The sequence below is a fragment of the Stegostoma tigrinum genome, chromosome 7 (genome assembly GCF_030684315.1).
Source record: "Stegostoma tigrinum isolate sSteTig4 chromosome 7, sSteTig4.hap1, whole genome shotgun sequence".
In the NCBI taxonomy this organism is placed as follows: Eukaryota; Metazoa; Chordata; class Chondrichthyes; order Orectolobiformes; family Stegostomatidae; genus Stegostoma; species Stegostoma tigrinum.
The window spans coordinates 21,472,564-21,491,001 of NC_081360.1; the positions used below are offsets into that span (position 1 = coordinate 21,472,564).

Genomic DNA, 18,438 nt, shown 5'->3' on the forward strand with positions numbered 1-18,438 from the left:
TTATCTTGGATTCTCCAGCATCTGCAGTTCCCATTATCTCTGAGGAAATTAATTTGTTGTGTTTTTCTGACATTGAAGGAATTGAAGCTATGCTATGCGATTAAGCAACTATCAATCCAAGGAAAACTTCAGTCAGATTAATTGGACTTTAATTGACTTCATGGTTGGATTGTTAAAAAGAAACGCTGAGGTCCAGTTGAAATTTGAGCAAGTGTGCAATTTAGCACTGGCAGTCTCCATGAAATTCTTCACAACATTCCAACTGACTGAGAAAGGCTGGCCTTGGCTTAGGTAGGCTGCCACTAGCAAGCAACAGGTGGCCAAATTGGGCTACTCAGAATTTAATCTATTAAATCACCTATTAAGACCCCGACTGCACACTGACTGGGCCAGTCAGCAATGCAGTTTACATGGGTTGACCTGGAGCATGTCAGGGAGGTAAATGGGGAGGTGGCGCTTCAACAGAGGGATCACTTCCCATCCTTCAGCTCCTTAATTGTTGCCTCTGGCCTTGCTCTAGAAGAGTTGCCCTTCCTGAATCACACTGTAGGGAATCTAATCAAAGACCAGAGAACTTGCATTTTGAAAAAAAAAAGCTTAATTTCCCATGTCCCTCACTGGCTGCATCCTTGCACCAATGACTCCACCTGGGCTGCTGATCTCAGCCAGTTGGAGCAGTACACTGTGATCAACCAGATGGCAAGCCTGACCTTTAAATGGCTGGTACATTAAAAATTGCAGTGCGGTTAGATCTAGAACTTGTACCAACATTCTGTTCCAATTCTCAATTAAAGATTCGGCACCATACTTATGAAGTTCGCTTCCCAACGCAAGTATAGAAGCAGTGACATTACAATTAGCATGTTGGGCTACTATTTAATTATCACATATGCCAAAGACAGATTTTACAAGTCTTTATCTCAAACAAAAAAAATCAGAACCAAACAATATCACTGACTTAATTTTCAGGCGACAGCAGAAGACCACTCATGGTCATTGTGCCATTATCATAATACACCTTTAACTTTACAGCAATATTTATCTTTATACCCATACTGTGTTGAAAGAACAGGAAGTAATTATTATAGTTCCGGTTTCTTAAAATGGGCTTAGATGGTTTGATACATGGTTCCCATTGTTTAAATGGTAAAACCTAGCTTTTGATAAGATTTTTTGGTGCATCCGTTCTGGTATCTCATTCTGTGGATCTGCCTTTTTATTCAAAATAAAAAGGTGTGGACCTGGATGAACACAGAAGGTCAAGCACATCATAGGAGCAGCAACGCTGACGTTCCAGGCCAAGGCCCTTCATCAGAAATGGGGGAGGGGAAGAGACTTCTGAAATAAATAAGGAGAGAGGGGGAGGTGGATCAAAGATGGAGAGAGGAGAAGATAGGTGGAGAGGAGACAGACAAGTTAAAGAGGCGGTGATGGAGCCAGTAAAGATGAGTGTAAGTGGGGAGATAGGGAGGAGATAGGTCAGTCCAGGGAGGACGGACAGGTCAATGGAGCGGGATGACGTTAGTAGGTAGGAAATAGGGGTGGGGCCTGAGGTGGGAGGAGGGGATAGATGAGAGGAAGAACAGGTTAAGGAGGCGGGGATGAGCTGGGCTGGTTTTGGGATGCAGTGGGGGGAGGGGAGATTTGGAAACTTGTGAAATCCACAATGATACCATTGGGCTACAGGGTTCCCAAGTGGAATATGAGTTGCTGTTCCTGCAACTTTTGGGTGGCATTGTTGTGGCACTGCAAAAGGCCCATGATGGACATGTCGTCTGAGGAATGGGAAGGGGAGTTGAAAAGGTTTGCGACCGGGAGATGCAGCTGTTTATTGTAAACTGAGCATAGGTGTTCTGCAAAGCGGTCCCCAAGCTTCCGTTTGGTTTCCCCGATGTAGAGGAGGCCACAACAGGTACAGCGGATGCAGTATACCACATTGGCAGATGTGCAAGTGAACCTCTGCTTTATGTGGAAAGTCCTCTTGGGGCCTGGGATGGGGGTGAGGGGGGCGTATGGGGTCAGGTGTAGCACTTCCTGTGGTAGCAGGGAAAAGTGCTGGGTGTGGTGGGGCTGGAGGGGAGTGTGGAGTGGACAAGGAGTCACGGAGAGAGTGGACCCTCCAGACAGCCGACTAGGGTGGGGAGGGAAAAATGTCTTTGGTGGTGGGGTCGGATTGCAGATGGTGCAAGTGTTGGAGGATGATGCGTTGGATCCGGAGGTTGGTGGGGTGGTACATGAAGATGAGGGGGATTCTCTTTTGGTTGTTATTGCAGGGACAGGGTGTGAAGGATGAGTTGTGGGAAATGCGGGAGACACGGTTGAGGGCATTCTCGACCACTGCAGCGGTGGGGTGCGCACGAGGTGGCGCCAATACAGTCATCAACGTAATGGAGGAAGAGGTGGGGTTTAGGGCCAGTGTAGGTGTGGAAGAGGGATTGTTCCACATAACCTACAAAGTGGCAGGCACAGCTTGGGCCCAGGCAGGTGCCCATGGCTACCCCCTTTGTCTGTAGTAAGTGGGAGGAATTGAAAGAGAAGTTCTTGAGGGTGAGGACAAGTTCGGGGAAGCGGATGACGGTGTCAGTGGAGGGGGCCTGGTCAGGCCTGCGGGACAGGAAGAAGCGGAGGGCCTTTACGCCATCTGTATGGGGAATATAGGTGTATCGGGACTGGACATCCATGCTAAAAATGATGTGTTAGGGACTGGGGATTTGGAAGTTCTGAAGGAGGTGGACAGCGTGGGGGGTGTCATGGACGTAGGTCGGGAGTTTCTGGACCAAGGGGGAGAAAATGGAGTCCAGATAGGTGGAGATGAGATCGGTGGGGCAGGAGCAGGCGGAGATAATGGGTCAACCAGGGCAGGCAGGTTTGTGGATTTTGGGAAGGAGATAGAAGCGGGCGGTGCCAGGTTGGGGAACGATGAGGTTGGAGCTGTTTATTCATATTGCTCATAAGCACCTTGAGACATTTTATATAATGACTCCGTTCAATGTTGTAAGGAATACAAGGTGCTGTCAAAAATAATCCCTAACAATAGCTGAAATGACAGTATCAGATTAGCTATATCCTTATACTGGAGCTCAGAACGCACACACCATTATGACCAAAAAAAAAGTCAAAGGTCCAGCTTGAATCGGTCAGTGTGGTTTTAATGTCTTGGGTTACCTTTATATGTTCTTGCAGTTGGGCTTCATGTTGTCGTGAGAGCTGCTCATGTTGTCTCTGAAATTCTGCTATTAGAAGCTGACGTTGGATTTGCTGTTTTTGTTTCAGAGCAATGAGTTCTTGTTGTAGTTGTTGTTCTTGTACATTGGGGTCAGCAGCTGGCACTGGAAACTGATGATCAAGGCGAAGATCCATTGGTGTACTGGGCTGGACTTGTGGAGGCAATGCTGTGCTTATATCAACTATAAATAAAGAACACAACATAATTAAAAATAGGAGAATGAGATGTTGTTTTTATCAGCCTCAAAATCATAAAGAAACACTCACAAATACAAGATCACTATTGCTGAAGGCATAGGTAACTGCTTAATAAGATTGGTCGCAACATGTTTTCTCCTGTTTACACAATCTGTGTTATAAACAGTTAAATGTAACTGACTTCCTTCATATTCATGAGTGCCACTCGTTTTGAAGGTACTTCAGCAGCACAGTAAATCACAACAGGGCAGAATATGAACAGGAATCCAAGACCAGTTCACTCTGGAAAATGGACTCCAGTGAACTGGACACAAGGTAGATTTGTAAATGGGCTTGGTTGGATGAACTTAAGAAAAATTGACATGTATGCACAAATTTGCGTTGTGCAGAAAGTGACTGTTTTAGGGAGAGGATTGCAGCATGACTGAAAAGACTACGAAATTCCCTTGAATAAAATTAATCAGAAAGTAATTTAATCTCTACAGTGCTCCAATCTACCTTACTGAAGACCATCTTTCCAATAACTATTTCCTCAGGTAATCTGTTTTCCTCTTCACGGAAATCTGAAAAAACTTTCCACATTTCTGGGAAGGTTCAGTTACATTGTAAAACAGCAAATGTAATTCTCTAGTTCAAGAAGGGAAGGAAAGAAAGCAGGAGCTACAAGTTAGTTAGGTTAGATCTGCTGCAGGGAAGTTGTAAGAAATTAATATTAAAGCCATTATAGGAGGGCACTTTGAAAACTTAATGGCATTCAGGGACAGTCAACATAGTATTGCGAAAAATAAGTCATGTTTAACTTACTGGAGTTCTTTTAAGAAGTAACATGCTGTAGAAAAACAGAAACTTATAGATGGATTGTACTTATATTTCCATAAAGCATTTGACAAGATGCTGCAAAGTTTATTGTGGAAACTAAGTGTTCAATGTGCAGGGTGAAACATATTGACATGGACAGAAAATTGACTAGCTAATGAGGTACAGTGAATAAATGGGTCACTTTCTGGTTGGGAAGATGTAGTGAGTGAGTGGTGTGCCACAGGGATCAATGCTTGGGCCTCGGCCTTTCACAGTTAATACAAATGACTTGGATGTAGGAACCAAAGGTATGGTTGTTACATTTGCGATGGCACAAAGATGGGTAGGAAAGTAAGCCAAAAGAGATTATAAGAAGGCTACAAAAATGGGCAAAGATGTGGAAAATAGGAGAGAATGCAGAAAAAATGTGAAATTTTCCTTTTTTTAAAAAAATTCATTCACACGTACGCCAGACTTGGTAAGGATGGCAAATTTCATTCCTGAAAGGCCATTTTCAGCAGGAACAATAAAAAACATTATCTAAATGGTGAAAGATTGCAGAGGCATCTTAGCGTCCTAGTCCATGAACTACGGAAGGCTAGCATTAAACAAATAAATTAGAGGACCCAACAGTACTATTTTCACAAGATGAAGAAATTACAAAAATATACAAAAAGCAATTCTGTTTCAATACATAGGGATTTGGAGAATCCACATCTTGAGTACTTTGCACTGTTGGATACAGTATGGTCTTCTTAAATAAAGAAGCTTAACAATTACAACATTTAAAACGCATTTGTATAGGTATATGAATAGGAAGGGTTGAAAGGGATATGGGCTAAATGCTGGCTAATGGGACTAAGTTAAATTAGGTTTTCTAGTTAGTGTGGGTGATTTGGATCGAAGGGTCTGTTTGCATGCTGTATGACTGACAATTTAGACAGATTTTTGATCTCTCTCAAGGGAACTGAAAGTTATGGGGGAATGAGACGGAAAAGTGGATTAATTAGTCACAATCACATCAGTTGTGACCATGGAGAACTTGAAAAGGCAAACAGCCTAGTCCTGTTCCGGTCTTTTAAATGATCTTCGTCAGAAATCACATGATGCCAGGTTATAGTTCAAAAGGTTTATTTGAAAAAAAAGCTTTTGTAGCCTCAGTCCTTCTTTAGAGGTTATTGAGAGTGGTACTATCAGTCCAGAATTTGTAAGTAAAAGATGAAAATTCACACCATTGATGAGGATGTACTAAGCAATCCAAGACACTGTTAAATCTTTAATCAGCCGTAAGGTTTTAATTTATTAAAATTTTATGTAAATCCCTGAATTCTTTTCAACTCACTGTCCTGAGAGAACTGAAGGTTCTATTGGTGTAAAGAAGAGGTGACATTTTAGGTCAGACAATGGATGTTAGGTATGAGACCTTGTTTAGAATAAACTTGTTGGACCGAAATACCAGCTTTCCAGCTCCTAAGATGCTGCTAGGCCGGCTGTGTTCATCCAGCTCCACAGCTTGTTATCTCAGACTACAACCTGGTGTTATGTGACTTCTGACTTTTACTAGATGTACAGAACAATACTACTTCTGGTCTACATAGGTTTAACAGTGGACTAAGAATGAGGATGTTATTATTCAAAGGTATCCAAGTTGTTGAACGCAAGGTCACAGTTAATCGCACATTAACTAAGGTGAAGAAAATAAGTCAATTCTTTGAATTTGCATTTAAAGCATGATTAATGTCAAGAAAAAATGTTTGACCTTTCAAGGTTCATATGACTCAACACAATTGAAGATCTTCCATTCCCTCAATGGAACAAAGTACGTCGAAGAGAATCTGCTGCTATTGAAAATATTAGAACAGTGGAGATTGTTGTAGGGTAAAGGGAATCTTTTACATTTTAGCACATTTCATCTGCTATTTAATTCTAAAGTTTGTTTATTCTGTTTCTTCTGTAACTATTGATTCTCATTCCATCGAATTATTAGCAGGAAGAGCAGAGATACTGGCCAAGAAATTCCTTTATCAATGAAAATATACACACGTCTTATGGCATGTCTATTCCAAGGGGGTCATCCTAATACTTGGTGGGCTCAACTAGACATGCAGAGAGTGTGCAGTTGCATTCGGGCAGCATCACAGCATTCTTGGGCTGGGCATGTGGGTTTAACATATCTCAAGTATAATTCATCAGCAATTGTAGATCTTGGGATTGTTAACCATGAACTTACTGTCTTTATTTAGCATGTACATCAAGCCATTCCAAATACAAAATTCAGTGAAATTTTATCATGAAAATGAGCACTTGTACTTGTTTCAGGGAGAGAACAATATTAGCTAAGAATGAAAAAGATAGTTTGTTCCACTATTGGCACTTTAGGCAGCCCAGGATTAAGTGCAGTCTCCCACCATAAAATCATTCCTAAGGTGCGGATAATGCTAAGCAGAAACATTTATTGGCCATTTATTGAGCACATTCAGAGTCAAGTGTTTGATTCTTCTGTGGGATAAACTGTGTATGTATATATATATTTCTCTGAAGAGGCTATTAGTCAACTTTTGTTTTTACAGCAAACAGCACTCTCCAGCATCATTTTTCCAGCCCATCGAAAACTTAGTGAAGTTACAATCTTTGGGTTTTTCACATGGTATCAAAATCACAGTATAACTGTCGCCATAAACATTCCATTTCACTATGTGCTAGAGGGGAACAGTTTACAACACTGGAACAGGGCTCACTGTTTATTAACTTGCCCACAGATTCTGTGTGCATTTACACTGTAAATTACAATCATCAATCTAAGCAGCCCAACTCCCTCCAAAGGGGACTGAGGATTTGAGAGAGTGCAGCTCTTAATAGCTCCTCAACTACATTCAAAGAAATCTCACTTAGCTGCAGCGGGCAAAATCTCTACGCAAGCTACTTGAACAGTTTAAAAACCTGAAATCTGAGTCCAAGTAACCTTCAAATCTCCCAGCTTTAGGTTTCAAAACAATGGTATTAAACAATTCATCCTAAAGAGGCAATTAGCTATTTAAATAGTTTAATGATGCTGGCAAACCATGATTTCACTTGCTTTTTGGGTTTAATGAGGTTCTTCTCTGGGTAGGAGATGGGATACTTCACTAGTTACAGAGAAGGGGAGGACAGGATAAAAGAGGCATTTGACAAGAAGCATGAGAATTTTATAATTAAGCCATAACAGGGATGATATGGGAAAAAAGGACTCGCTGAGAGGTAAGGCCTGGGCAGTATGGGACAATTTCAAGTTTACAGAGAGTACAACATAGCAGGCCAGCTTGGGGTGTGCTGTAAAAAATTACATTTTGAGGAACCACAAGTTTCAACAGCAAATGAGCCGAGTCAGGATCAGAATTGGATGAAACAGTGGAAATCTTGGTGTTATAGTTGGTCCATATGAACACTAAGTCTGGTTCAGCTTCAGGCAACTGCTAGTGATAGGTGTTAAGGAACATCTTTTGTGGTGAAGTTTGAAATGGTGGTTTTTTTTAAGTCTTCCATTATTAAACTGGAGAGAATCTGGCTCACTCAATATGGAATGTCAGACAACCAGTACAACAATTTATGCATAGTGGAGAAGTCAAGGAAAGATGATGGCAATGTACAATAGATATTTTCCAAATGAAGCTATTAAATGACAAGGAAGAGGAGAACAAGGATACATCCTTAAGAGGCACCAGATTCGAGGTGCAGATGCAGGAGCAGGACAAGAAGCCCTTGCAGGTGATCCTGTGGCTGGAACCAGGTGAATGCAGTCCCATCCAGTTGGATAGCAGTGGAGAAGATCAATTAACCTACTGCAGCAAAGGCTGCAAGGATCCTTTAGCACCACAAAAACAAGCAATACACCACTAACTTCTGAGGTTCCTGCCTCTATCAAAATTTACTTTTTAAAAACCTTGCATATCCACTGAATTGTACACATGAAATGACATGCATTCCTTTTATGGCTAATTATAGTACAATTGGCATTTTAAAACAACTTAGGAGCTTTCTGAATATACTCTTTTCGGATTGCAGATAAATGGATTTGATTTTGAAGAAGAATTGCTCAACATTTTGAAATTTCAGGATGATACTGCCATTAGACAGTGATAATAACTTGTCTAGCCATATATATATTAAAAAAATCATGTTCACTGATGGCACCTGGTAATGATGCACTTATTAAGTCGTAGAGATTCTAATCCTTTACCTACATTATGTATTTTGCAATACAGTAAGTACAAATATTCAACTCAGCACAACTTAAATTTACAAAAAATATAAAAGTGACAAATGTTTTTAAAAAAAGACTGTCAGTATATCCCGCCAAAGATTTGAATGATTTTAAAAGAAGCGTACAGAATCCTTGTGCAATAACACCTGTTTTCTATTTCCACTTGCTATTTTGTCATCAGTTTCACAGAAAGTAAACAGGATGTGGACTACAAAGGACTGATGTACTGAGAATTCAAAATCAACCTCCCGGAACAAACAATTTATCACTACATACTGAACAAATGAGTGTTTTCACAAACAATAGAATTAATTTCCGAAAATTAATCTGAACAAGCAAAAATATTAACTTCTGAAAATGTGGTTACATAACTTTTGGAACAGTTTTACAACCTAAATGCTCATGACCAATTTCCTCTTCAACCTCACGAGGAGTACCACCCTACACTGCTACCAAATCCCTGGCAGTACTAAGATCATTCTGATGACAGTAATTTAACAAATAAAACTCTGAACAGTAATACATGTTTTAAAATTCTGTCAAGTGTCAGTGGTTTCAGAGGGCACACATAACGGGAACACAGTTGATTCATAATGTATAATCTCAATTGTTCTGCAGACATTGCAGACACGATACTTGCCTACTCATGCTTATTCATAACAAGCTATTGTAATAGTCTGCACTGTTAAGAGTCCTGTGTTTGGAAATAATCTGAAGCTAAACCATTCAAAAACATTTTTCCTTAAGGGCAACTAAAAGGACAAAGAAAAGACAAAGATATGCATAGAGAATAAATGCAGAAGTTTGCAAACACTGGTTTAGAATGCAAGATTCCTCTATTATTACATGTGAATAACTGAATGCTTCCTGCGATGTACCAGCATACATTAACTTCTTACACATGACATCAGAATCCTTATACGACACCTAAATGAATTAGTTGAAGCAGCTAATAACTTTGGAACAGTGACACTCCACTTAAATGGAATTGGATAGGGAAATATTGAGGCAGCTTTGGGCTAAGTCTGGGTTCAGGTCCCATGCTGAAATCTGCTGGGAGAAGCATTCACACTAGGTTTCAATAAGCCAATATTCAATAATCTAACCCTAACCCTACTGCACTATCAGTGCGGAGGTGTGCACCGCACTTGCTGAAATTTACCCCAGACAAGGGGGGAAAAAAAAATGGTGCCATGCTTTGTGGTCAGAGTTCTGGATGTCTGTCTTATTGAATGGAATAGGGCACAGAGGAGATTTCCTCTTCTGCAAGAACCAGCAGTGGATGGCATGAGGCCAGACATTGTCACGCAGGTTGAAACAGTCACAGTTGTCTGGAGGAATGCCAGCCCTGTAGGAAGGAGGTCAATATCCTTCTCCACACTGATAGCATAAGTGCCACAAACTTCTTGCCAATAACTCACACTCGCTATCTCTTTGCTACTATATCCAACCCCTAAGGCTCACTGGTACAAGCTGGTGTGTTTTTTAAGATGACACATACGTTAACTTGGATAGGAACAGTCAATATTGCAGAATGGTGTCTTTCTTACTTCTGTGAAGGATTATCAACCGTAGACATCATATACTAAGTTCCTTTTTGCTGCTGCGGCATTATTGTTCCAGTATACTAATGGTTCTGGTGGATTTATTTCTCTTCATACCGTCTCACTATTTCCTGCAATAACTCTACCACTTGCTTCACCTACTCCAGCCCTCAAAACATTGGCCTTGCATGCCCTCTGTGCTGCCTACTCACTTTCTCAAGACCCTCCCAATGTACATTAATAGCTGTTTCACTCACATCCGTTGTCCTAAACACCTGCCTTGCTTTCATTAGGAATGCAGACCACAATACGGTTGAAAGAGTTGAGGTAGGTTGCTTTCTGCCTGCCATTTGGCTTCTCACACTTTTTGAGAAGGTCTTGTCTTGGACAACACCAACCAGGACTAGTATCACCATCTGCCCTTGGTTTATTGTGCTGGAAGAACCCTGCAATGGCTATTTCCCCCAACTTGATAGAGACCTGCTGACAACTATGACAAGCCTCCTAGCGTTGTGCCTTTACTAAATGGCAAAGCAAGACAGCAGTAATACAATCCTGGCGTCTCTGGCTGAGAGGATAACGTACAAAAAGGCAAGGCCATGCATGGCAGGGATGCTGGGAGCATCCAGATAGAGTCAATGTGAGTCAGCATATGACATCGAGCAGAGAAGCCAGTGATTCAGCTTGGTCAAGTAGTCCATGAGCAGGGAGCATGTCCCTGTTGCAGTGTCCTTGATACAGTAATACAATTAGAGCTGCCAGTGCAGTTTGAGGTACAGCACTGAAATACAAAAGCATCAAGAGATTTGCAGATGAGTCTTCTTAGAGGCTGGCACATGACAGATGCCAATCTCCATGGAGTCAAATGGTTGTGTGGGGCTGGTACCCATAGACAGTGTGCTCAGATATTGCTGCCCAGTTTTCAATATGGACTTTGTTCAGAGAAAGTGGTAAGCAGAATCTATCAGGAGTTCGCTTTGGTTTTGTCGAACTTTCTTGACGTCTAGCTTGTCTGGTGAGCTTGTTAAGATGGGAGTCTTTATATTAATAAGTTGCAGTGTTAATAAGGAGTGAAAACAAATGACAATCCCTGTAAATTAGAATCTTGCGACTGCCCAATGTGAATCCCACCATAGCATTGTGAAAAGTGTAAAAAGATGGTGGAGAGACCCTTTACATTCAGATGGTCCTCAATGCATTAGCTAACAATCTCACCACAACCCACATCACTCAGAATCTTACAAGAATCTGCCCCATTAGTTCACTTGTTTCTCCTTTATTATAATTTTAAATTCATTAATAAGTTTATTATAACATTGACAAGTATCAACATTATGCTTTAAGAGGAGGAAGAGGGCATGCAATGACAACAGCAACTAGGTGCAAATTCTCAAGTGAGAATTTGAGGCCCTTATATAGGGAGCACCAGCTGGTTCAGAAATTCCTTCTGAAACTCAAAGGTACAGGAAAATACTGTAGCAAAATTTAGTTATTAGCAATACCCCTCCTCATGCTACCAATACAAAGTTAAGCTGTTCACATTAAAATGTATTCCATTCTCTGCTAGAATGATTAAATGCTATTGATTGAATGAAGCAACTATATCTAGGCTTTCATTGTTCACATGTTTAAAAAAAAGTAACTACCTGAGGCAATGTGTAAAATAGGTCTCAATATAACACAATATAATGCATCTGAAAAATGATTACAGCCTTAGGCAATAAATTTCATCCTGGACCTCTGCATTGATCACAGCGGAAGCACTAGTCAATGTACAGAAAGGAGTCAGAAAGTAGAAGGTCAATTAATGTAGGGGGTCAGATTTGCACATGATCAGCACAGCAAATCTACAAAGTTAAGAATCCAAAATAAATGAATGTGAAGATTTATGGAATGAAAATTAATGTAAAAAAGATGATAGTTATAAAGACTGGAAGAAGTGATAATGGGATAGTAGGCATCAAGCCTACAATCATTAATTAACAGCTGGAACAGGTATTACAATGAAAGAACCTGAGAAGCATCACGTCAGAAGATGACTACCATCAAAGAAATCAAAAAGAGATTCGCAGTAGCAAAGAATATATTCCCCAAACAGAACTGCTCAGTATAAGAGTGAGTAGAAAGCCTAAAGAACTACCAAGATTTGCAACTTGGAATTGTACATGGCCAAACTGCAGACTTTAAGAGAAGTGGATGGTCAAAAGATTAGAAATTATGAATGTGCTGGACAAGGACGGAGGGGATTGGTTCGACAGAACACAAAAACAATGAAGAAATTCTAAAGATTTTGGAGGAGAAATAATTATTTGTGAATATCATCAAGAAAAAGCAAAGACTGCACTAATCATATTCTAAAGCATGGGAATTGCTGAAGGTGATGATTGAAGAAAATCAGAATGGAGAACAGACTGATGAAATTAAGCAACTTGAAATTGCAAATCGGAGGCTCCTATGACCAACTGAAGAATTAAATGCTAGTCAATAAGGCCTGGAGAAATGAACGGAGGACCTGTCTTTAAGCAGATTACTACTACACCTGTAGTGTGTATGGCATCTACAGGAAAAACAGAGACTGATTGTAATTTGTAGTCACATTTAAATTTTTCTTCGCAAGATTCTACCCTTTACTAGTGGCATACCCCAACCACCTGTGACGTGTACCAAATATGCCATTTGGATCTATTTACATTGTTTATGTAGGATGGCGTGTTCTTCGACTGTACTCCAAAACTTCTAAAACACAAAACCACAAAGGGGAAAGTTCAATTTCAAATCAACATCTGCACAGCTGCCTTTGCAAGGCGGAAGCTAAATGATCTTAAGGCCAGAAAAGTCACACCAGGTCACAGTCCAACAGGTTTGTTTGAAATCATAAGCTTTCAGAGTGCTGCCGCTTTGTCCAGCAAAATGAACAGAAGCACTCAGGCACAGAATTTATAACCAGAGAGATCAAAAGATCATTGAAATGGTGTGAATGGAAGTGTCACAGGTCAAATAATAGGTGCCTGTTAATGGTTAAGACTGTCAGGTTCCAGTCGGGTAGCACCTGAGTGGTCAAGGGCATCCAGTCACTGATCTTCGGGAAAGCATCCTCCAGTGTGGCCTTCGAGACACACAGCAACTCAAAATCACTCAGCAGAAACTGAAAGCCGAGTTCTGTACCCATGAAGTGGCTCCAACCGTGATCTTGGGTTCATGCTGCACCACATGTGACCCATCATACTGTTCTATATCTATAAAATAATTCTTACTGTCTGGTTTTGACAGCAACACCTTGATAACTTGTTGTGATCCATCTCTGGCTTAATTAGTTTATACAGTTTCGGATTACTTGTTACTTCAGTTAAACCTTCAGCACGCAACTCCTATACCTTTTCTGTTATTCTGGTCATTTGGTTTGTCTCCAGCACTGCCTCATTTTCAGTGTTTTGTAATTATTTATCTACCTTAATTATGTGTCATCTCTTCACCTGCTATTAAGTTGTGGACACTTTACTCACACCGACTGACACTCTTGATCACCTATAGACACCGGAGTGCTTCTCTTTACTTCACCCGACAAAGCGGCAGCACTCCAAGAGCTTGTGATTTCAAATAAACCTGTTGGACCGTAACCTAGTGTTGTGTGATTTCTGACCTTGTCCATTCTAGCCCAACACCGGCACCTCCACATCACGATCGTACTTGAGTGTGAGAAAGGTAAACTTCCAAACCCTCGTGATTAACGCTGTTTCACACACAGCAATCTGCTACTTACCTGAAATGTTACAGCAGATTGAATGAGGTCATTCGTATTCAATATTCATAAATTCTTCAACACAAAGTACTGCAGGACACAAGGCTGACATGATTTGTAATACTTAATCAATATCACAAACTGTATAGCAGTACTGTATAACCAATACCTTTCTTACAAAGGTTGTACAGTGAAGAAAACATTTCAAAAGTACCCAACAAAACCTCGCAATTTGTTTGTCAGATGCTGAATGACCTTTATCTTTCCAGTTTCTTCTTCTCATTCAGTAACTTCTACCTGCTCTATGGGGGGCACTGGTAATTCATGATTATGCAAGTCTGTGGGCATGTGACATCATGTTTGTGTAGTTAGCAGAAGTTGTTTGACGGATTTTCGACAAAGGTAAGACAGTGCTGTATTAAACCACAGTAAGATCCTGCAGGATTGTCTATGGAAACATCCTGAAAAGTTTAAATGAATATGAAATTTAAGCTCTGTGGTGTCCTTCTCATAGCATCACAAAAACATGGCAACTGTCTAAGGAATTGGGGTGACCACAATTTAATTGATAAATTTAAGGAGGATTTTAACACAAACAGAAAACAAAAAAAGTGAGTCATTCATATATTCCAGAATGGTATCTAAGATAGTTTTACAATCCAGGTTTGAGTGTGATTAAGTTACTTATAAGTTATTGAATCAACATCGTATTGTAATGTTTGGATATTTTACAACTGTCTTAAAGCATTTTGGCAGGACAATGTAATATAAGACTTTTGACTCAGACTTGGTCTGTAAACAATTTCATAACAATCGGGGCTAGGTTTTGTTTTTTAAATTGTGGTTTATATTGCTGGTTATTTTCTAAGTTTTGACATTTGCTATAAATAGAAGCATGCTTTACTATAAACTGTTTTAAAACAAACTCATTAACCCACATACAACATTTGTGTCACAACTACTTCTTTGTGCCCACAGTGTTAAACGGACTGGAGTTACAAAAATGATCCAAAAGACAATCCTTTCACTTTTTACCAAGGTTTATTCAGAATAGAAACCCTAAATAAGATAGGAACACTAAAAAATAAAACCTTCCTCTACATAGGAGGAGGGGAAAAACATTTCCTGATATAGATCAATTTACAGTAATGCTATCTGTATTAATAAAAAGATTTGCTTCCCATACCATCTTCTACATTAAAAGGGATGTAATGAAACAGTGTTTAAACAACAGATGGCAAGCCTCCTCTCAATAAGAATAGGTAGGACTGAATGTCAACTGACACCAGATTTTGTTCTCTGATTGGGAATTTATTACACCTATACAACCTCAGGAAAATTATTTGTTGCTTATACTCTATTTATTCTCAAAGTATTTCAAGAGGTCTACAATAGTTTTAAGTATTCCACACAAAAGCATATAATGCCAACACATTTTGCACATTAATATAGCTAAATGAAAGCTGCCTCATTTGCTTAATGTACCAAAATTAATACTGCTCCAGACTTCTGCTCTCATTATTGCTATAAGATAAATTGAACAATGCTATGCAATATTAGAGGGATTTTTTTTCTTTTAGCAGGAATGATTAACTAGAGGGCTCAATGGCATTCATCCTCTAATAGTAGAAAGATTGATCTGTGCCAATTCCAGATTCAGTGATAACTGGGATTTGAAGAAGAAAATGGGCAAACAATGCCTCTTCTAAATGATTATCATTGCCACATTAAAAAGACATGAAATAGACACTGACTAAAGCTGGAAGTTCCTTTCCACTTGAGAACTCTCAATTTCTGTCATAATCTGGAATAAGGAGTCCAAATGCAGATCACTGGCCTACTACATTTTCAGTCAACATTATATGGCCTCATATTAATTTTTTTTCACATGTTGCCAGATTTTTCTTGAAACCTTTCAGCTTAGCATGTATATAAATCTTTACAAACAGCTCATCAACATCAGTATAATTTTTATTTAGAATTCTATTAACATATTCTACGTCTCAGATATGCATAATTTGTCACTAAAATGGGCAAGTAAATAATTTGAATGCAGACATCTCTTTTGAACTAGACAGTAAAAGGTGACATTAAAAGCAGACAATAACACAGTTGAGTGAAACAATTTCTTATTGCCTTCCATTCCCTCGTGTGTTTCTGTGGAGAACTGAATACCACCATTCTTATCAAGACACTTAAAACAGTGGGTCAGATTTGCATCTCGTCTATTATCCCATATTCTTCATTATGCAATCTTTTAACTGTGTATAAAAAAACTTGGAAATTCTGTAATGTAGACTTAACTGATTCAAAAAACGCAGTTACTTAGTGAACTTGGAATGCTTTCAGTAATTTTACCTGCTGCATATTAGCCATAGCTCAAGAGTTGTTAATTAATTTATCCATTTTCTGGCTTTGAAATTCAGGAGTTCTTGATAATTTAAATGCCATGCTCTGTTGTTGATGCATTAGCCGTGACTCGTACATTTCTATGGTCGTGAAACAAGTCAAATGCCATAAGTTCCTGACAGCAACGTTGATTACAGCTGACCTCCTCCTGCCCTCATGAAATCTGGAAAGAAGTTTTCTACTTAATGTAAGCCACATCAATACAAAAGGCTTGTATTTCATGAATATTTTATGGCAAAATAGAAAACTGCTTTCATACGATTTGCCTCAAGAACTTATGAAAACAGCCTGTATTCAAGATGGTCATGAAAGCACAAAAGCTACATTCAGATTCCAATTTTCAGACAATGGCTGTATGAAAAACCAGCAAGTGAGCTGCAAAAACAATGGGTAATCTAGCGTCAAATAGAAATGGGTACACTACTTCAGTACATAATTACATATATTTAATATAATATCTACATATAATCACCACAATGCTACATGCTAAAGAACACTATAGAAAGCATAGATTGAAACACTTCAGACTTTCCAGTCAAGAATCTGTTGGCTATTCACTGCAAAGGTTCTATGCTGACACAAGACCATAGGACATGGGAGCAGAAGCAGGCCATTTAGACCATCAAGACTTCTCCATCATTCAATGAGATAATGGTTGATCTGATAATCTTCAACTCCACTTTCCTGCCTTTTTCCTGTTCTTCCCCAAATTAATTAATTTACAAAACATTCAAAAGGGAGTTTGAAGTATAAGGCAATTACTTGTGTTAACCATGGCTTAGTTGACTGCACTCTCAGCTGAGCCACAAAGTTCTTTATGTCCCACTATGATACTTGACCGAAAAATAACATCTCAACACTCCACTCAGAGGGCTGCCAATTTCAAAGGTGCCATCTTTTGGATCAGATATTAAAAACTAAAATCCTCTTGGACTATTCAGGTGGATTTATTCGAAAGCAGATTTATTCCCTGTTTGACAACTTATCCCACAACTGACATCACAAAAGTGGATTATCTGGGTATGGTCACGTTGCCATTTATAGAAATTTGTAGTATGCTAACTGAAAACTGCACGTCCTTCATTACAACAGTGATTGCACTTGGATGCAAGTGCTTTGACCAGTTGGATGGTTGTGAACACTGCTTTATAAAGCCAAGTTTCTCCTCTTTTCAGCATGAATTGGAGCAAACCGAGGTCCTTTATTCCAGTATGGATCCTGTGTCTTCATTATACGTGCAACTCGATTTAAGTTTGCACAATACACATCTAACCAAGAGCACAGCTGTGCTGTGGAATTCCAGCAGTTATTAGAGGTCAAAAACATCTGATTTCATTATGGAATTAATAATAAAGGACTTCCAGCACAGATTTCCAAAAAGCCAATATTTACACGTCCTATATCACCATGCATCAAAATCTATTTATGCTCCTATTATGCCACAACATTTAGCTTATTAAGGATGAGTATTGATGGCAGTGGCACAAACAAATTCTCTTTTAGCTTCTCATTTTAAATCATTTCGAGGGCAATTCTTGGAACTTCAGTGCAAACAATTTTGACCAAAAATTTTCTGCAGTTTAATTTTCTCAAGATTACCTTTATTGTATCCTTTTTTGAATTTTTGGACAATTCCCTATGCAAACTTCCCTCCTGACATATACCTCCCTTCAACAGACTTAACTTCTCAGGTTCCACACCACTTTTTCCCCTAAGCATCATACATACTACAGCAAACTTTGTTTTATCCGCCACCTTATGAACCAGCACTCTCAATATACCGGCAAAATTTGTACACAAATAGCAAAAGTTTACTGTATTATTGCAATCTCCCTGATATCTGAACCGTCAGCTGTGGGTGCAAATGAGAAGGTTCTCCGTCACTAAGTTTTATTGAAGGCAAAGTTGCATTATTATTTAAGTAATTTATGCTATGAATAAAGTATAACAGGGACATGAATATCCCTTGCTTTATATTTATATTTCTTAGTGTGTTTTTACAGTGATTATGTGGACCTGACGATCAACGAGAATATTTTAAAACCGGTCCCTTGATGCTGATCAATTAAAAAATTGCTGTATTTTGTATTTTAGTGGCAGTTAAGCTTTGCTGTCACCAGTCTCCTCCATCAAGTTGAAAACCGAAGACAGACAAAATAGTTAATCATTTGAGCACAACTCTGTCATACTTCAATTAAAATGTATGATCTGTTGACTCCAGTTCAAACACATCTGAATGTAACAAAATTACAATTAAGATTAAAAATATGAAAACTGCCATTTCA

The 18,438-nt window shown here is 39.3% G+C and overlaps 1 protein-coding gene across 10 annotated transcripts in view; it reads right to left on the bottom strand.

Annotated features, from left to right (window-relative positions):
• Positions 1-18,438, bottom strand: part of hdac4 (histone deacetylase 4) — a 532,576-nt gene that overhangs the window by 208,740 nt on the left and 305,398 nt on the right. For all 10 annotated transcript variants that reach the window (XM_059647103.1, XM_059647104.1, XM_059647105.1 and 7 more), the window contains one exon: positions 3,166-3,407. In XM_059647103.1, the coding sequence (XP_059503086.1) occupies positions 3,166-3,407 (242 nt within the window). The remainder of the gene's footprint in view (positions 1-3,165; positions 3,408-18,438) is intronic.